The 21,387-nt window shown below is 47.8% G+C and overlaps 1 protein-coding gene across 2 annotated transcripts in view; it reads left to right on the forward strand.

The window, feature by feature from the left end:
* The window catches only part of LOXHD1 (lipoxygenase homology PLAT domains 1), a 274,986-nt gene that overhangs the window by 109,112 nt on the left and 144,487 nt on the right, over positions 1–21,387 (forward strand). For both annotated transcript variants that reach the window (XM_074994358.1, XM_074994359.1), the window contains exons 12-17: positions 963–1,086; positions 4,224–4,474; positions 5,937–6,072; positions 9,212–9,372; positions 11,472–11,558; positions 13,421–13,556. In XM_074994358.1, coding sequence (XP_074850459.1) covers positions 963–1,086; positions 4,224–4,474; positions 5,937–6,072; positions 9,212–9,372; positions 11,472–11,558; positions 13,421–13,556 — 895 coding nt within the window. The remainder of the gene's footprint in view (positions 1–962; positions 1,087–4,223; positions 4,475–5,936; positions 6,073–9,211; positions 9,373–11,471; positions 11,559–13,420; positions 13,557–21,387) is intronic.

Genomic DNA, 21,387 nt, shown 5'->3' on the forward strand with positions numbered 1-21,387 from the left:
ATGGAGGATAGATCCATGAACGGCTATTAACCAGGATAGACAGAGATGCAAAACCATGCTCTGGAAAGTTCCTAGCCTCTCTTTGTCCCATGGGATGTATTACCTGATGATTACCTATTCTGTTCATTCCTTCTGAAACACCTGGCATTGTTGCTAGATAGAATACTTGGGCTACATAGATCACTGGTCTGACTCAGTATGTCTCTTCTTATGTTCTAACTAGCATCTGTTTCTGCTAAAGGTTCGCTCACAGCCCTCCATTGCAGCTGGAGGATCCAGAACTGTGAAAGCAGAAAGCTGCTAGTACAGTAACTGGGTGAGGTTCTCTAGCCTGCGTTATGCAGGAGGTCGGTCTAGATCTAATGGTCCCATCTGACCTTAAAAATCTCTGAAAAAGAGGTCATGATAGGATTACCAGCGTAGCTGCCATCCAGCCTTACAGACCAGAGACAGGTCATACAGACAAACCATAGGAAAGCAAGGACAATCATCATCGAATGAGTATTCACAACCTCCGCTATTGATAATTAGCTTCTTGCCAGATAAAACACTGTTAACTAAGTTTTCTCTACCCATCTTGAGATCCGTTTCTTTATATGGTGACCATGGGTAACTAGGGAAAGGAACAAGCTGACACAAGAGAGGAGGAAAGCAGGCGGGTCAAAGGGTCCTGCTGTCAAAGGCAGCTGGGTTTTCTAGGAGGGAGCAGATTCTGACAAAGTTCTCTGGGCAAAATTCACACATTAAAGATGATGGAAGGGCTCACTGGCTGCAACTCTCTGTCAGCCGCAAATGTGGAGCGGGAAGTTTCATTTTGTTCTCTTCTAAATGTATCTGAAGTCAAGTAAAACAGAATGTGCTACTCAAATGATGCATCTCCCCTGCTCTCTTTGATCTTTCCAGGTAACGCTGCCCTTCGTATTAGTCTCATGTCTGCCATAATGTATCTCCTCTTCTCCTAGGTGATCATCGAAGACATTGGCAACAAATCGGTGTATGAATTCCCAGTTGGTCGCTGGTTTGCGTTGGATGAAGATGATGGGAAAATCCAGCGGGACGTTCTTGTGGGAGGAAGTGAGGCCACAGGTAAAGGCAGAGGCCCTGATTCTGGGTTTAGGGGTGACGAGAGCTGGGAGGATGCCAAGTCCAGGTTTAAATAGCAATAAAATTAGATCCAATAAATGGAGCATGGGAGGTGAATGTCCACCTACACCATGGTGATCCACATAGCTGATTAGTGGGCTAGGGTTGGAGAGGCAGTGCCTACTTCTTCCTGGTCCTTGGACCATAGGGACCTGTGCAGTGTGGAGATCTCCAGCCATGCACTGTTTAGAAGTGATGTGGCTTTTCTGTGATTCTCCATGGAGACCTGCTGTGGACCAGACATCCGTGACATGCCCGTTCTCCAATGCTCAGTTCATGAAGTGTTGCAGATGCAAAACACGTCCATTGATTTAAGTCATGAATCACCTACGTAAGTAGGCCCCAAGCTGTTGGCTAATGGACGACAGCCCCAGTGTGTGCGTCAGCATGGCAGCTGCCAGCCTTCAGAATGTGGGTTACCAGCCCTGAATGGCTTAATAATTTATCAAAAGCTGCCAATGTGCAACTCACCAATCAATTTTATGCTTGATACTATTGGCAGGGAAGCAGAATCTCTTTCTGCAATGCATTAGATTCAGTTCCAAATGCTAATATTGACTTTATGATTGTCTAACTTAATCAGAACAAGACAGACAAATGCTTTATTATTGTCTAAGGAAATCTGAGCATAGCGTCAGTATGGCGAATTATTACCTGGAAATACTGATTCTCTTGTTACCTTTGCCTGTATTTCTCTGCTAGTATTGAGTTAAATATTTAGAGCATACTAATGACATTTCTGCGTATTGCCAAGTCTCTTAGCTGCATATCACTACCTGCAACCACTTGAGAGCCTAGAATTCATTCGTGAGAGCTCAGTGTGAAACTTGGATGTAGAATTATTATTTCATTATGCGTGCTCTGAAAAATATGATCTTACAGCTAACATACTTGTTCCCTTTAATAAAGGCTTCTCAGATCCTGCTGACATTCATAGGTGGTGGGAATTAATTCATTGCATACCTAATCTGTGCTCATAAAGTTTATTAAAGACAAACCTTACACAGAACATATCTACACTGGAGTGGTGGGGGAGGCTGACAGCCTCTGTGGCCCCCAGGGAAGGAGTTGGGGGATGGTTCTGTGCCCCTGGAAGGGGCAGGGCCTTTGATGGAAGGGGCATGCCCAGAGCAGCCAGTCCTCAGTGCCATCCAGACTGCGGTGCTGTCCCCACTCCCTGCCCCGCCCACCCTCAGAGCTCCATGGAGCAGGCAGAGTAGCACACTGGTAGCTATTCAAAGCAGCCAGAGCTCCAGCTGCTGCCACGGCTGCAGCAGCAGTGTTTGGTATCTCTGGGCCCTTTGAATCACCAGGACCTGGGGCAATTGCCCCTTTCTCCTCACCCTTCTGTTGTCCGGCCTGTGCCTGCATACAAAGGATAATGTAACTTTTAAAAAAGACATGACTGTTTCTAAATGTTACGACTTTGACATTTGAGTTATTTGATCTGAGCAGAGACTGCAGGGCTGGGCCCGAAATATTTGCATGAGCACCTTGCAAAGTTCTTGTGATAGTGAAATGCTTCCTGACTTATTAATAAAGGGCTGATCTGAATATGTGTGGTAGCCTGGAGTGCCTAACTTCTACTAATCCCAGCTCTGCCTTCAGCTCAGCAGCACCAACGGGGGCCACGGACCAAGGTGAAAGGGGACCCTGGCTCTGTGTCCAGAAGGGGTGGAGCGAAGGGGAGTCATCTCAGTCTTGCCTGTACCACTGGTCTGTCCCCAACCCCTGACAGCTGTGGGGGAAGCCTGAGTAATACTTCTGTGACATTTTGAAGTGGCCCAGAGGGCATTTGTCCCTTTTGCCCCTCTCGCCCTGTGACAGTGCCACCTTTGAAGCTAAATTTTCAGAATTTTTCAATGGACATAGAAGTTGCCATGTGTTCATCTAGTTCAGTGGCTCTCAGCTAGGGGCATATGTACCCCTGAGGGTGCATAGAGGAATTCTATGGACTGCATCAACTCATCTCAATATTTGTCTACTCTTACAGCAAGCTACATAAAAAAGTCAGTCCAACCTAAAACTTCATACAGACAATGACTGTTTTTTATACTACCAGATATATTGGAGCATAAGCTTTCGTGGGCAAAAATGCATATGACAAAGTGGGTCTTAGCCCACAGAAGCTGATGCTCCAATATATCTGTTAGTGTATAAGGTACCACAGGACTTCTCGTTGTTTTTGCAGATACAGACTAACATAGCTACCTCTCTGATTCTTTTATACTACTCTATGTTCTGTACGCTGAAATGTAAGTGCAATATTTGCATTGCAATTGATGTATTGTATAACTATACAGTAACAATGAGACAGTCTGCATTTTTTCAGTAGCAGTGTGCTGTGACACTTCTTTTTACTTTTATGTCTGATTTTGTAATGAAGTATTTTAAGTAAGGTGAAGCAAGCATACTCCTGACGGGGTGCATTAATCTGGAAGAGTTGAGAGGCACTGATTTAATTCAATATTCTGGCACTGATTTTCAGTGGCTCTGAAGATCTATATTTCCACTTCACTACAGCTGGTACTTTTGGTGCTCAGTTCCCCTGAAAAGTAGGACCCTCTTTCTTAGGTGAATAAATATGGGTGGGTCTGGGCATTTTGCATTAGGCATCCAAGTTTGAAAATGGTGGTGTTGAGAACTATGCTGCCATCTCCTAGCTGTTAAAGCTGGGATAGTCTCTGGGCCCACCTTGTGAAATGTAATACAGAACATGCTGAAGATGTTACATATGTGTTAAGTATTTTTCATTTTACTTGTTAAAGCAAATATGTCAGAACCACTGAATTTCAGCGTAGTGCCCTTTCTTTCTGGGACATTGCAGGAGAGAGGCTTTTCTGTATGTGTACTCCTGCTGGAATAGTCAATATTATATAAGATTTGGCTGTGTGTGTTTCTCTGAAGACTCCATGGCATGAAAACCATCTTATTCACAGTGCACTGGAGACAGAAAACAAAATACCCTCCAGGAAATCAATGTAGCGATGAACCATGTTCCAAGTCAAGTCAAAAAGGGTTACTTTCACACTGTTTTTTTTTCTTTCGGACTGACTCTCATTCCTTTGTGAACCCCTTAGGTATTGTTTACAACGTTGCTGTCATAACAGGGGATGTCCGAGGGGCTGGCACTAACTCCAAGGTCCACATAATCCTGCATGGCTCTAAAGGGTTAAAGAACAGTGGGAAGATTTTCTTGGAAGGAGGTGAATTTGAGCGTGCCAGGACGGATCTATTTAACATTGAAATAGCAGCTCTTCTCAGCCCCCTGAGCAGAGTCACAATTGGGCATGATAACTGCGGTGTCAGTTCTGGCTGGTTTTGTGAGAAGGTGAGAACAGGTCAATGTCTTTAGGCAGCTGTCAAATTATTTCTCATTTGCAGTCTGCCCTGCACAAGCAAATCAATTTAAAAAATTCTACTTTTATTTAGATTACAATATCTCTAGTGTATTAAGTCAATATTATGCATAATGCATGCTACGAGACTGATTGCCACTAATATACATTAGTTGCATAAATCAATCCCTCATTAACTGGGTCAGCTGCTTGTTTGCTGTCTCAAAGAGAGAGATTACTTTCTGCTTAGCACAGAAGTGCTTTGAGATGTTTGCATAATGCATATGGCTAATATGCAATTTTGTGTCATATTCAGGGCTTCAAAGTTAGGATCCAGAGTCAAGCTAGTCCAATACTTAGGGACCGTTGTGATCCTGGTTTTGGTTGGGCCTGGAATAGAGAAAAAGGTCAACCACCTCAGTTTGTTTGAGGTCAAAATTGGAGCTTCTCAGATCTGGGGATTTGTGTCTGTAACCATCTCTGTCTGCTCTGCCATGAGATTCTCAGCTCTCACTCTTAGCTTGCTAGTAAGGGGCAGCCAGTGGTGCTGAACAATGTATAAAGTGGGTGTGCTGAGAGCCATTGAAACAAACTGTAACTGCTGCATATAATGGAAACCACTTCAAGTCAGTGGGTGCTCAGTCCCTCCCACCCCCGCACTCCTAGTTCCAGCACCCATGGAGGCAGCTTTCCCTCTAGATGATGGAAGGCCCTTAGAAGTGATGTTGTTTAGCAGTGGAGGCACCTGAATCACATGCATAACTTGGATCTCCTGCCAATCTCTGCAAAGTGGCTGCCTGACCCTCAGTCCACGTAGGCTGTTGTCATGAAAATGAAAACAATATGCAACAGGCCCCTACCATTGACTTCCATGGTACCCTGGAAACCCACTTCCCATGACCATGTCTTTGGAGGATGAGCTGTTGACCCTTCCATCCCTTTAGGCTCTAAAGTGGTGCTTGGTCTTTGCTTGGTGGGCCCATGTCAATGCACCCTAAGGGAGTTCTTCTGGGGAAGTGGGAGGGAGGAAACCACTTGTTGAAATTATTATTGGACAGGAGAAAGTCTTGTTTTTTTTTCTGATGGCTTCCCAAAGAGCCTAACTTTTACAGTGGACTCACAACGCCTTGTTCACAAATAACAAGCAGTCCTGTGGCAGCTTAGAGACTAACAAATTTACTAGGTCATGAGTTTTCATCGGTAAAACCCACTTCCTTAGATGAAAGAATGGGGAAGTGGGTTTTAGCCGCGGAAGCCCATGACCTATTGCATTTGTTAGTCTCTAAGGTGCCACAGGACTGCTTGTTATTTGTGAAGATACAGACTAACATGGCTACTCCTCTGAGACTTCTTGCTCAGTTGTTGCATGAGATATGGCAGGTTTCAGACATTTCTTATTTGGGTTGCTAGTGAAAGGACGTGGATAACTGGACTTTCTTGGGCTTTTTTTCCTAGGTGGTTGTTTATTGCCCATTCACTGGCATTGAGCAAACCTTTCCTTGTGGGAAATGGCTGGATGAAGATGAAGGAGATGGACTGATAGAGCGGGAGCTCTATGAAATGGTCTCCCTGCGCCAGAAGAGACTAAAAAGTATGTATAGTGGCAGTGGTATACTTCTACCCTCCAACTCACATGCCATCTATCCTGACACAAAACAGCTAGAGTCTTCTGCAAGGCAGAGGCCTAGGCAGTGCATTGATCACTGCTGTCAGGTCTTGCTTTAATTCAAGTCTGAGAAATTCAAATGGGCATGAATTTGGGGGTTTCAAGAAATTTAAGTTTTAAAGTATTGTAAAGGAATGCACCAGTTTCCTTATGCAGAGGAATTCTGGGCATCTCAGGTTGGGTTACTGGGTATGAAGAGTCCCAATAAAACTTTTACTCTGTAGGCATGTTAGACCTAGAGTTGGTCTCCTTGCAGTATAAAAACCTGCTGTGCTCTGCTAATGAAGTGGAATGTCTTCCTCCCCAACTGCCCTCATTGCAGCCCCAAAAAAGGGAGAAGAGGAAGAATAAAAGAAACAACCAACTCTCTTACTGTTGATTTCGCACAGTTTACAAACTTTATTTTTTCATGGGCGGGGTAGGACAGGAGTAAAAAGTCCAATAATATTTTGTCCTCTTGACCAACAGAATGTACAGCTCCAAGTAGCAAAGCTAAGCATTCGATCCCTCTGCTTTCGAGGGAGACATTCTTAAATGTGTTTGGTTAGGTGTTCCATTCCATGTAGTTGAGGGCAAAGTGGTACAGGCTGAACATCTCTAATCCAGCACCCTTGCAACCTGACCAGTGCCGAGTGGGAGAATCTGCTGGATAACGGGAGGTCATATTGTCTAGCAGCATTACCAACTTGGCCAGACTCATGGTAAGTGGCCATCCAGCTAACTAAACTCAAACCAGATCATGGATGCTGCAGACAAGAGAGTTGCAGATTAGAGGTTCAACTGTAGCAATATGGTTCAAGTTCTGTTTAGCGTGTTTGCAACAAGTAGGGAATTCCTGCTGTCTTGCTTGCATTAGAATGTACGTGTAAGCAAACTATTTTAATTAGCACAATAGATTCTGTTTAATGAGGATGCCTCTGTGGATTCTATCTAGTTTGTCCTGTTTCAGCAGCAGTTTCATTTAAACTAAGTTTATCTAAATGTTATTTAATGTTCTCAACACATTGTGGCTTGAATACAGTCCATTTATCTAAAGGATTTATGACCTTTATCTGCCGTATTATCAACTCTGATTTTTATTGACAGGGTATTTCCCTGCTTGCCATTGTGTTTGCTATGGGCAGAGAACATTAGCCTTGAGAAATCTGTGCCCTTTAAATGCCATTTTAAAGGATTGTAGAAGCTGGAGATGAGGAAAACTTGTTATGTCATCCAGCCCATCAGCTTGTCAGTGCAGAATTGTTCCCTACTGTACATTTATTGGAGTATTGTTCAAACTAATTTTAAATGTTCACAGTGAGAAGGGTGTTGTAACCCACATAACTTTCTGGGTTTGGTGTACTGTTTCATCTATGAGAGCACATATGGACAAAATGATGAGTTTGCTCTACAACTTTAATTAGCTTGCAGCTGGTTGTTAGCTCATGTGATAGAGGCTCTTGCATTAAGGTTCTGAGGTCCCAGGTTTGATTGTTTCTGCAGTTGACCAGGTTTGTATATCGTTGGGCTTCTTTTGGAAACCTCACTTGATGTGGAGCGAGGGTTAGACAGATGTGTAGGGTAAAGCCTGAGACCTCAAATTTGCAGAGCCTCTGTGATCTGCAAAGACGTTGCAAATTCTGGAGGAACTCCTGACCTCTTCTGACAGATCCATCCGGCCTCTCTGCTTGGTGCCTTTTTCTTTGACTTCCTTCATTCCTTGGCAGCTAAATAATCAGTGGGTTCTGAAATCTGTGTCTGGCCACCTTTTAATTTCTCAGGTAATTTGACTTTAAGAATTACACCTATGCAATGTCCTACCACAGGAAAGCATGGGTCTTTGCTGTGCAAAGTGTTGTATACCACGATTATACCAGAGTAACTCAACCAATCATTACCTTTACTTCGCCGCTAATTTGTGTGCAACAATTTCATTGGTTGAGGGAAACTGCACGTATGATGGATTGCTTGGCACTACTGCCACACGCACAAATTAACACAAATCGCCATGCACAACCCGCCTAGACCAGCAGTGCTGACAGCAGCTATGGGTCCAAGGGCAAGAGGAGAGGGGCGCCTGGCTCCTTACCCCTAGAAGGGGCAGTGCTAAGGGTGGAAGGGGTGGGGCTTAGGGCAGTCAGCGCTAGCCCCCAACCCTGCTACGTGCAGACTGGTGGCATAGAGCTCCCTGGTGTTTCAGAGAGGCCTGGAGCTCCAGCCACCACTGCTGCCATTGTGCTGGCTGCAGCTCTGATCTCCCTTTAATTGCCGGGCCTGGGGGCAACAGTCCCCTTGCCCCCTCTGCTCCTCCCCCCTGTTGGCGGGCCTGGCGTAGACACACATTAACACAATTCTTTGCACAACAACACAACCAGGTATACACAGGAACCCCAAACACATATAGCTCCTCACTGCAGCACACATGCCTTCTTCGCTGTCGGCACAAATCCACTTCACTCTCCCAGTATACCACAATCCACATACAACAACACAATCTCTGTATAGTTTAGCCTCATACTTACATAATTCCTCACCTCAGCCCATACCCTTTATCTGCTACTCACACAAGTCAATACAACTCTCCCAGCACAACACAAACCACACATGAAACAACACAATCATACCCACAGCAACATAACCAGCACACAGAATAGCTCCACGCACCACTCTGAAGCCTAGATTATCTCTTAAGTCAGTGTGAGGGGATACAAACAGACACAAGCATGTCTTGGAGCTACTTCAGTCTGTTGCTGGCCAGTTTTTAAGTTCTCAGCCATTTTTGGCTTTTTTACACGCACAACTTTATAAATGACATAGTATAAAAGCACAGGCTTTCAGCTGTTAAACTTTAAAGGGAGTGAGTTGCATGGTTAAATTCCCATGCAGGGTATGGAACGTTATTCCTGTCTGACTATAGATACGTGGTTTTGTATGTGCCTGAGAGGATAAAAGGCCTGAATTTTCCTCACATAAATGCCCAGCCTCCTCTTGTCCTAGTGAAATAATAGCAATGCTTTTTGCCCTCATGTTTTGTTTTTTTTTATTTGCTATTTAGTTCATAAACTGGTTTGAATCTTCTTTGTAGAAAATCCCTGGTCACTTTGGATCTGGACAAGTGACATTAAGAACGCAGGGACAGATGCCAGTATCTTCTTCCAGATTTACGGAGACAAGGGGAAGTCAGACGAAATGAAACTGGACAACAATTCGGATAACTTCGAAGCTGGACAGACTGACAAATTCACGGTCAGAAATCTGCATTTGTGGTGAAAGGACTTGACTGTAGTTCTCTTAGGGCAAATATCATCCCCCCTACAGAAGGCCAGCAGGCCAAGGTCTATATACCACTTAAATCCCATGTTAAGATCTGAACAAATCCTCAGCTGATGTAAATAGGTATAACTCCATTAACTTCAGTGGAAACACAAAGATTTACACCAGCTGAGGCTCTGGCCCAAGCTCCAATAGGGCTTAAGGCATTTCAGTGGGTGGAGACTTGAAGTAATGTGGTGTCATGTGGTACGTTTCCTCTGGAACTCATGGAATAGGCGGGCGATGTTCTCAGGTGATGTAAATTGGCACAGCTCCATTGACTCCAGTGCGTTTGGTGCACCCATCTATGCCATGGGAGGAGATGCTTCCTTATGTCTGCAGAAGGCAGGAACAAGCACAATACTTCATTAACAGCTCTTGCTGTAGCCTTAGGAGCACTGCATTCAGTGTTGGCCTCTTCACGCTTGCGCAAGGGTGACGGTCATGGCCATTCGTATTGTTGGTATAGTTTGTGTGTACAGTGCCCCAAAGCGCTCTAGGCTCTATAAAGCACAGTAGCAGATGAAGTCCCTGTCCCAAGGAGTTTATAGTCTTACCCTGGCCACATCTTCTGTCTCCTTGGACATGTCCTTCCAAGAGTGATCAGTCCTGATGCCAAAGCTGCCTGCAGAGTTGGGTTGGTTAGAGGCTTCCTATGCACCCTGCTACTCCTAATTCCTTGACGCTCCTGCATTTGACTGGCTTTGACATGGCTCTAAAACTTAGCACTGGGTTCTGATTCCTACTCCATTCATAACTGTAATTCCTATATCTGAAGCTGTAGCTGCCACACAGAAAGAGAAGTGCATATGTTTTCAAGGCTTTGTTTGGGGAACAGCTGTGGAGGATTCCTACAAGAATAATGCTGTAAGAATAAGATGCCCCAAATGTTCTAGCCAACAGCCCTTATTCAGATGACCTACTGGGGACAGTCGATTTGGCTCCATAGCCAACAGTCAATGGTTCAGGCAAATGATTGTCCTCATGCTGGTTCCTTTGCTGTCTGCATCTTGGAAATGTTGGATCTGATACTGAGGTTCCAGAACAGTGATTCTCAACTAGGGTATTCATATTCCTGGGGGTACACAGAGGTGTTCTGGGGCTGCGTCAACCCATCCATATATTTGCCTAGTTTTACAGCAAGCTACATAAAAAGCACCTGACAAAGTCAGTACAAACTGAAATTTCATACAGGACATGACTTGTTTATACTACTCTATATATGCCTCCCTGAAACGTAAGTAGAATGTTTCTATTCCAATTTATTTATTTTATAATTATATTGAAAAATGAGAAAGTCAGCAATTTTTCGCAAATAGTCTGCTGTGGCACTTTGTGTTTTTATGTCTGCTTTTGTAAACAAGTGGTTTTTCAGTGAGGTAAATCACGGGAGTAAGGTTATGTAAGATAATTAGGCTCCTGAAAGGGTACGGTCATCTGGAGAGGTTGAGACGTGTTGCTGTAGAATCAGGTGTGCAAAGCTGTGTACGGGCATGTGTCAGTCGCCTGTCTAAGGCCAGGTCTACACTAGGGGAGAAAAGTGATGTAAGTTATACAACTCCAGCTGTGTGAATTGGATCGATTTTCTGCAGCATCCCCACAGCTGGGGATCAATGGGAAAAACTCGCCCATCGACTTCCCTTACTCCTCATGACTACAAAGAGTACCAGGATCAATGGGGGTGTGATCAGCATTTGATTTAGTGTGTCCCTACTAGACTCACTAAACCGAAGCCCAGAAGATCAATTTCTGGAGCGTCAGCTCTCTGGTAGTATAGAAAAGCCCTAAGTTAGAACTCCATGCTAAGACAGCAGATGACCTCCATGACCTCAGTGACTTTCGTGAAAGGTAATTCATCACACTGTCTTTGCGGAGGATAGAGTGTTACCTTTCTAACCCAATTCATTCTCAGCTCTTGTTTCTTCCTCTTCTTGACCCTCATTGGAAGCTGTGGGTTCCAAGGGGTTTTAAAAGCAAAGCCAGTGCTGGCTGAGTTATGTAATGTGCCATTTGGGGTGTGTTTGTTTATGTAGGTTGAGCTCCCTGATCTTGGCACCTTCTACAAGCTCCGGATATGGCATGAGAAGAGAAGCCCTTTTGCTGGCTGGCACCTGGACAAGGTGAGATGATAGGGAAAGGCAGGTTGCACCTGGCAAACCCATATCTGCTTTCATTGGGGTAAGTCATCCTCACTTGTCACCAAGCAGGACACATTACAAACAATACACTACACTCCTGAGCCAGCAGTTGAATTCAGTATGCAATGGTCTGACAATAGGACTCGGAATTGGTATCTCCATTTACAACAGAGTGTGATTCTGACATGCAGTGGTGAAGGTCAGGTTCTGGGGAGTCGGCATGGATGAGCACATTCCCTGCATATAGCAGAGCACAGCTCCTCCAGGGGATCCCTGCACACCTTTGTCTAACCCCGCCATGGGGGACATGACAGGGTGAAGAGGGAGCATGGCTGGTGAACAGACTTCAACATAGGCCCCCTGAAGGTGGTCTCTGTCTGGGCAGAGGTGTAGGTGCTGCAGGAGATGGCACAACCTTTACAGTCAAGTCGTGGCCAGAGAGTGGCTCCTATTGGTGTTTCGTGGCTTGCACAACTTTTCTTATTCCATGCGGGTGGCGGACTGGGAGCACTTCTCCCTGAGACCTAAGCAGGACCAGAAGAGGGGACGAAAACTGCTCAGGGAAAATAGGACTTTTTCCTGCCAAATTCAGATTGTCTTTATTTTTAATCATTACCACCATTATTTGTAAGTAGAGATGAGCCCCAGCTGCCACGCTCAGGTGGGTCTCTCTGAGCTGGCCCTGCAGTTCTAGATGTAACTTTGTTCACCAACCCACCACTCTGTCTTCATTCACAGCCATAGGCACTTGAGGTTTTGCACCCAGTTTGCCCACACCCTGCAGCTGGCACTGCTGACAACATGCCACTGGCTTTGTCAGTCTGGGTTCCCAGCTTCCAGGTCCCCCCCAACCCCACTGGCTTCACTGCCACCCACCAGCTTTGTGAGCTCTGCCAGTTCTGAGGGTCCCATCACCTGCCAGCTCCACCTGCAAAGGCTCTGCCATCTGCTGGGTGTGCTGGCCCTGGGATCCAGGCTGCCCCCTCTGGAGGCTGTGCTGCCACTTGGGGTCTTGCCACTAGCTCAGGGCTCCGCTTCTAACCTTGGCCCAGGTCTCAGCAGTTGTCCCCAGCTGTATCTCCAGCCTGGGGATGGTGAGGGACTAGGATTGCCAACCATTCTGAACCATATGGACTGGACACCATTGCTGTGAATGGCATCTGGTTAGTCTGGTCTGGGAGGGTTTGCAATCATCAGAGGGGCATGAAACAGGGGTAAGAAAGAGGGTGTAAGTGAGCATCCCCACCCTAAAAAATTGTTCCAGCACCACTATTTATAGCTCTCAAACAGACCCACTTCTTTGTGATGCAGAACTTGGCACATTTAAACAAAAATCCCAGTCATTCCACCCATTGGGCTACCCAGTGGGGCCTGACTGTTTTCTGTCTTTCTGTTTGAATTTTCCATCACCTCAGGGTATTTGCCACCTCCTCAAGGTTATCTGTGTGTTAGCTGTAAGTTGTCCATGCAGTGGTGGGCATAGTGTGAGCATGTAAGTTATTCTAAACAGCGATGAGTTGATCAAAACCTTGTTCTAAGTTATTTTCTGAGTGGAGGGCAGATGTGTTTGAACAACAGCTTTGCCTTGGGGAGGGTGGAGATGGAAAGGAATGAAAAGGAGTCGGATTTGATGGACATCAGCCTCGTTTAGCTTGCTAATTCTGGAAGATGCTCACACACCACAGTGATAAGCATAATACATGAACTTGAATAGGTTCACCAATTATCGATATTTACTCCTGTGTCGCCATGGCCTACCCTTCCTCCCCAGGCAGAGCTTATTGAGAGCTTGCCATCTTTGTTTTTAAGCCTGCAAACTCATGTAGTGTTTTGGTTTAATTAAGATAACTTTGCTGAAAACGCTGACCAAAGAGAAATATACATTCAACTGTGGTCGTTGGCTGGATGTAAATGAAGACGACAATGAGATCATCAGGGAGCTCCCTGCAGAAGGACCTCTGGTGACTGAAGTCATGCCAGGTAAGAATCAAGGCTTGCATAGTGACTGAATAGAAATAAATCCTCTTTGTTTAAGTGATGCAGATAGACCTGTTCAATTCAATTAACCTCTTTCTTTTCTTTTGGCACTGATAGTCCTCCAGGATTTTAATTTTGTACCATTAACGGCATGAAGTGTTTGAAGTTCTAGGCTCCGTTTTGAGCAGACTTAACAAAAGAGATAAGTAAGATCAGGCTAGATCACAGCTGTTCCTTAAAGCATGTTTTCTTTTTACTCATGCATTTTCCAGTCCACTTTTAAAATGGCAACTACAAGATTTGAAAGTGTGTGTGCGTAAAAATATTTAAATACTTCACTGAAATGGAGTCTAAAAAGTTGTGTGAAGATACAGACACAAACGAATATACACTATACTTTATACACAGACATACACACACAAGAAAATGGGCATCTTTCTTTACATATAAGCAATCAAATGTTTGATTGCAGCTTTAATTAATTAGCTTATTAGAACTCAGTTTATTGAAGAAGAATTCCATCCTTTTGCTTTTAGGACAGAATCACTGAGTACAACATCTCAACTGTGTTACATAAGCATTAAACATGCTGAACAGATACTTTCTGTGTGGGGTAGGGGGCTGATTACCTCACATGTGCTTGCTGTGAGGTTGTTTGCTCCTCCTGCATCTCTGCAGCAAATGGAGCTGGTCAGCCTTGGAGGTAGGACACTGGGCTATGTGGACTGTGAGTTTGGTCTCTTATGGAAATTCCTGGGAATTCAGTGATTTATACGCAGCTGAGTGCTCCTTTCATGATGAAGAATAATTGTAATAATTGTAATTGCAAATGTTATTAAACTGACACATTGCTTTTGAAATTTATTTTTAGTCACCTAGAAAGAGAAGGCCTGAGTTCAAATGCATTCATTGACTTGTTAGGGAGCACCTGGTGAAGCCATTTGAGTCCTACCGTTCACCCTTGTTCCAGGCTTGAATATTAATTTAATTAATCTTGCGTTTAAGTTTGTGTCTAAGGGCTAGACTGGTAAAGTCTGTACTCAGAGTAACAAGCAGTCCTGTAGCACCTTAAAGGCTAACAAATTTATTAGACCACCATCAGATCATTGGAGTAGCCATTTAGAATCCAGGGTTTCTATAGCAAGGATGGAGTGGAAGGTGAAGAAAGGAGGGAAAAAAAGGGGTTTACCTGTCACCAGTAGAACCTGTAGCTGCTTAGAGTAGTCACTGATGGTTTGGTGTAATAATGGGAGGCTGGATCTAGTGGGGTCCTGATGGGGCTCAGTCTTGGGTCCACTACTGTTCACTATTTTCATGAATTACTTGGATGGCAGAGTTATGAGTTTCCTTGCAAAATTTGTGGATGGCTCCAAAGTGGGAGGGGTTGCAAGCACTTTGGGGGACAGGTTTAGGATTCAAAATGATCTTGATAAGTGGGAGAACTAGTGGAAATCAATCAGACAAAATGCAATTAAATGAAAAAAAATACTGCAATTAAGGAAAATCCAGTGCACAAATACAAAATGGTGACTAAGTGGTGAGGCAGTGGTAGAGCAATGGGATATAATGGATCACAAATTCAATATGAGTCAAGAGCATGATGCTGTTGTGAAAATGCAAATGACATTCTGGAACGTATTAACATGAGTATAAACATATAAAGACATAGGAGGTGATTGTTCGACTTTATTCAGCACTGTTGAGGCCTGCACCCAATTATGTCCACTATACTTTATGAAAGACGTTAACAAATCAGAGAGAGTCCAGAGGAGAGCAGCAAAAATTAAAAGAAGGTTTGAAAACATGACCTATTAGGAACAGTTGAAAGAATCAGATGTGTTTAGAGAAGATAAGGCTGAAAGGACATGTGATAACAGTTTTCAAATATGTAGAAGGTTGTTATAAACAGGACTGTGACTATTTCTTCTCTGTGTCCACTGAGGGTAGAACAAGTCGTAATCAGCTCAGACTGTAGCAAGGGAGATTTCGGATGGATAGTCGGTGGGGTTGGTGGGGAGCTAAGGATGGTTAAGCACTGGAACAAGTCACTTAGACTGGGTGCAGAATTCCTGTTACTAAAACTGGCTTTGAGAAATACCTGTCAGGAATACTTAATCCTTTCTCACTGCTGAGGGATGACATCCTGACGTCCCTTCAGCCCTACATTTCTATGTTTCCATGATAAAATGCTTTGAGGTCTCATCAGCTGCAACAAACTACAGGGTGAAAATTATTACTGCTGAGTTTTTAGGGCTTGGGAAGAATGTGGAAGTTATTTGTGTTAATATTTGGAATAATATGCAGGTAATTGTGGGTTGATGGTTATGTGTTTGTAGATTAATGGATAAGAAAAAGTTAAATCATCCTTAGTTAGTTTTGCAGAAACCAAAAATCAACAGTTGTAGAAAGCCCCAAGAGCCTGTGCTTGAACAGACGATGGAAGTGATCAAGCCTTTGAGATTTACCTGCATTAATGTGATATCAGGATCTAGCTGGTCCTAGGATGCAGTAGCAAGGGAGATTCTGGTTAAAGCATCTTTTGTTTAGAAACTCTCAAACAAATAGTTAAAGAGCAGTTAAGAAGCTGATCCCCTGAGGATATAGGAAAACAAATGGTCTACAGAAAAGCAGGTTGCCACTTTGTCCTCTGAAAGTTTGCAAGCTGCAGGTGCTTAAGCATATCAGTTTAGTGACGTGCCCAATAGAGTCGAGTGTTGTGCAGCTGATTAGCAGAGCTCTCACAGCAACTCACAGTGAGCAACATGCATATTCATTGGTCGTTCACATTCACACATGCCTTGGTGCATGTAACATTTATTCCACGTGTGGATGGAAACAGAGGGAACACTGCTTTCTAGTGGGCACCCCAAGGCAGGGGGAGAGGCTGAAGGGGCAGCTTGTGAAGGAGGCTGAGGCCGAGAACCGATCCTTCCCCAGGGCAGGGGTAGATGCCTCTCCCCACTCAAAGGTGAGAGTGGAACACTCAGCTTAGACAGAGAAGTGCACCCCAAATTGTGGGTGCCCAGATCTAATCCATCCGGTTGTCAGGGCAACACCCTGAATGAAGCACCCTGCTTAGCCCCCACGGAGCAGTCTTAGCAGTTTCCTTTGGCTTTCTTCTAGCAAGTGTTGCCCTCCTTGTGCCAGGCTCCACTAGTTCCTCCCTGAGAGGCCAGGATGCTGGCCCTGGATTCTATTACTAGCAGCCAAGGGCCCCCATGGAGACCATTCCCATGGGTAACATGGCTTTGTAGGAGTGCCCTTTAGAAGTGGTGAAACTTCACAGCTGAGCTGGTCTTGAGCCAAATGTTCTGAGGCTTGATGGTGACTTCTAGTTCCAGTGGGGGGCTGTTGGTCTAGGGCCATGATACTTGCTTTGGGAGTGAGCTGTGCTGGGTTCAAGTCCTGCTTTCTTGGTTGCTGTGCCTTGTACAAAGTGGGGCGAGTGAGATGTCTATAGAAAGCTTATGATTCACTGATTGTGAGTCATGCTGGGTCAAGCCCTGCCCTGCTCCATCATCTTGCTGCAAGTCTGGGAGCGAGACAGGAAGTGTAAAAGGCAGGCCCCAGGAGCTCAGCTAGAGTGCAGCTGCTGTAGGGGCCACATGTCTTTCTGGAGAGCCTCAGCTGTGAGGCTGTGGAGGTTCTGAAAGAAGCTGAGGACTGTCCAGGCTCTCCAGGACCACACATGGACCCGGACCAAGATGAGCTGCAAGCCCTAATGGAGAGTCTATTCCCCAGCAAGCCAGGTAATGTGTTACCGAGACAGGTATGTGCAGAGGGTGCGTTTGGAAGTAGTGCGATGGCAGCTGACCTTGGTCTGGCTAAGACAGTGACTTAGTGGCTACGTCTACACGTGCACCCAACTTCGAAATAGCTTATTTCGATGTTGCGACATCGAAATAGGCTATTTCGATGAATAACGTCTACACGTCCTCCAGGGCTGGCAACGTCGATGTTCAACTTCGACGTTGCTCAGCCCAACATCGAAATAGGCACAGCGAGGGAACGTCTACACGGCAAAGTAGCACACATCGAAATAAGGGAGCCAGGCACAGCTGCAGACAGGGTCACGGGGCGGACTCAACAGCAAGTCGCTCCCTTAAAGGGCCCCTCCCAGACACACTTTCATTAAACAGTGCAAGATACACAGAGCCAAGAACTAGTTGCAGACCCTGTATATGCAGCACGGACCCCCAGCTGCAGCAGCAGCAGCCAGAAGCCCTGGGCTAAGGGCTGCTGCCCACGGTGACCACAGAGCCCCGCAAGGGCTGGAGAGAGAGTATCTCTCAACCCCCCAGCTGATGGCCGCCATGGAGGACCCCGCTATTTCGATGTTGCGGGACGCGGATCGTCTACACGTCCCTACTTCGATGTTGAACGTCGAAGTAGGGCGCTATTCCCATCCGCTCATGGGGTTAGCGACTTCGACGTCTCGCCGCCTAACGTCAATTTCAACTTCGAAATAGCGCCCAACACGTGTAGACGTGACGGGCGCTATTTCGAAGTTACTGCCGCTACTTCGAAGTAGCGTGCACGTGTAGACGCAGCCAGTGTGTTGCTGTCAGGGATCTCTGCTGCCCCAGTGACCGACTGCTCTGCTAGGGTTGTGGGTTTGTGTTCCGATCCATGGCTACATCTACACGTGAACGCTACATCGAAATAGCTTAGCGACATCGAAGTAGCGACATTGAAATAAGCTATTTCGATGAATAACGTCTACACGTGCTCCAGGGCTGGTAACGTTGACGTTGGGCAGCACCACATCGAAATAGGTGCTGTGAGGGAAAGTCTACATGCCAAAGTAGCACACATTTAAATAAGGGTGCCAGGAGCAGCTGCAGACAGGGTCACAGGAAGGACTAGCGCTTCCGGGGCAACAGCTAGCCGCGCCCTTAAAGGGCCCCTCCCAGACACACTCAGCCTGCACAGCACGCGGTCTGCAGAGCCATAGGCACGCACACCTCGAGCGACGCAGTCATGGACCCCAGCAGCAGCAGCAGCTGCAGCAGCAGCAGCCAGAGGTCCACCCAGCTGCCCCTGTAGGAGCAGCGCTTGCCCTGCTCCATGCCATGTAGGAGGAAGCTGAGCACATCCTTGCCACAGAGGAGGAGCTGCCCGCAGGGGAGAAGGACACAACCCCCAACCCTGCAGCACCCCGACCCCCCGCCTCATACGCCGCCGGCTGTGGAGCTACCCCATGAGCACCGACTGGTGGGAGCGGCTGGTGCTCGGCGAGTCGGATGATGACCGCTGGCTCCAGAACTTTCAGATGAGCTGGCAGACATTTCTGGAGCTATGCCAGTGGCTCACCCCCGCACTCAGGCACCAGGACACCTTCATGCGGCGTGCCCTCAGTGTGGAGAAACGGGTCGGCATTGCTGTCTGGAAGCTGGCCACTCCAGACAGCTAGCAATCCGTGGGCCAGCAGTTTGGCGTCGGCAAGGGCACCGTTGGGGCTGTCCTCATGGAGGTAAGAGGACCCACGGGGGGAGTGGTAGGCAGCCCTGGCAGGGGAGGGGAGGGGAGGGGAGGGGAGGGGAGCCCTGGCAGGGGAGGGGATGGGAGGGGAGGGGGGCCCTGGCAGGGGAGGGCCACACACACCCTGCACACCCCTCATTGGTGCTCTCCCATGTGCTTCCCCTGCAGGTCATCTGCACCATCAATGCCCTGCTCCTCCACAGGCTCATGAGGCTTGGGGACCCGGATGCCGCCATCGCGGGGTTTGCCACCCTGGGCTTCCCCAATTGCTTTGGGGCTCTGGATGGGACCCACATCCCCATCCGCGTCCCAGAGCACAGTGGAGGACGCTACCTAAACAGGAAGGGCTACCATTCTGTGGTCCTCCAGGCCTTGGTGGACAGCCGGGGCCATTTCCTGGACATTTATGTGGGCTGGCCTGGCAGCACCCATGACGCCTGGGTATTCCAGAACTCGGGCTTGTGCTGCCGGCTGGAGGCAGGGACCTACATCCCCCAGCGGGAGATCCCTGTGGGGGACACCACCATGCCCCTCTGCGTCATCGCAGATGCGGCATACTCCCTCCGGCCCTGGCTCATGCACCTGTACACGGGCCACCTGTCAGCCAGCCAGTAGCGCTTCAACATGCACCTGAACCATGCGCGCCAGGTGGTGGAGCGCACATTTGGCCGCCTCAAGGGTGCTGGAGATGTCTCCTCACCCACCTTGATGTGGGCCCCACCAACATCCCCCAGATTGTGGGCATGTGCAGCGCACTCCACAACCTGGTCGAGAGCAAGGGGGAGGCCTTCTTTCAGGGCTGGGCTGGGCTGGGCTGGGCTGTGGAGGCTGGCAGGGCCGATGTGCAGCCACCCGCTGCCCCCAGTCGCCAGGTGGACCCCGAAGGGACCCGGGTCCAGGAGGCCCTGTGGGTCCATTTCGATGAGGCCGCGGGGTGAACGCTGGCAGACCCCCCCACTGTACCCCCCCATCCTCCACAACACTCCCTGCCCCTACACCCACACCACAGAGCACCCAAGAGCACAACCCCACCAAACTTTTCTTGTAAATAAAAGCAGACATTTGTTCGTCAAACCAGATATGTGTTGAACTTTCATTATTATTATCTTAACTAACTATTTACAGGCCAAATAAATATTACATATATATATATTATAAGTCAGATAAGATGAAAGAAAAAAAGGGGAAGACAAGGAAGGGGAGAACTATGTACATGGGGGGGCAGGTATCAGCATAACAACATAACAACAGGGGTCTAATAGAAACTATTTACAAAAGAAGATAAAACTGAAGGGGATATATACAAGGGGGGGGGCACGTCCTGGGCCCCACACCTCCTAATGTCCAGCGCTGGGGGTGGGTGGCCGCGACCCATGCCTCGGCCTCAGCCCTGGCTGGGGCTGGCTGGGGGCCAGGCGGACCAGGAGATAAGGCCGGCCGGTGTCAGCTGGCCCCAGGTCCCCCTCGGCGGAAGGGCCCTCGGTGGCGGGTGGTGGTGCGACAGCGGATGGAGCAGCGGATGGAGCAGTGGGTGGAGCGGCGGGTGGACCAGGCAGGGCGGGCAGAGCAGCGGCCGGCGTGGCATCGGGGGCCAGGTAGTCTGCGATACGCTTGAATGTCCGCATAAAGGCCCCCCGTGCCTCCTGGCGCCAGGCCAGCGCCCGCTCCTGAATTTGAAGGCGCCGCTCCTCCACCCGCAGGCGCTGCTCGGCGACCTCCAGCTGCCTACAGTGGATCTCCAGCAGCTGGGGGTCCGTCGCCGTCCAGGAGTGGGGCTGACTTTGCCGTCGTCCCTGCCCTGGGGCTGGTCAGTGCTCTGCCGAGGGGCTGGCCTGGAGTGATGGCCCCGGTGGCCTCTCTGGGACCACTGACACCTCGCCGGCGCTCTCCGGTCCTTCCGATAGTGCAGCTGCAGAACACAGGGGGGAAGAAGAGGGGAGACAGCCGTTAGTGTGGGCCCTGAGCTGTGGCCCTTGTCCCCCCACCCCTCTGCTGCAGGTTCCACATCCCCGTCCCCGGGAGATGCTGCTGCTGCTGCTGATGGGTGTCCCACCCCCTCCCCCTGGGGGACCCTAGGTTCCGCTCCCCCCATCCCCAGGGATGGGGCATGGCACTGTCCTGCTAGGGGGGCAGGGGCTGATGCACTCCTGTGAGGGACATGCCACTGCTGTCCTTGGGGCCATGGTCATCTGGGCATGTGGAGGGCCCTGGTCATATCTATTACCCCCGCCCCTCAACCCCGGGGATGTGCACCGGGGGGGGTACATACCTGATGGTCCACTCCCACGGTCGGGGGACACCCGGTGGGCGGACGCCTTGCCGGAGCTCCCTGGTGGCAGGATGATGTGCAGCC

This window comes from Carettochelys insculpta, chromosome 5 (genome assembly GCF_033958435.1).
Source record: "Carettochelys insculpta isolate YL-2023 chromosome 5, ASM3395843v1, whole genome shotgun sequence".
Taxonomy (NCBI): Eukaryota; Metazoa; Chordata; order Testudines; family Carettochelyidae; genus Carettochelys; species Carettochelys insculpta.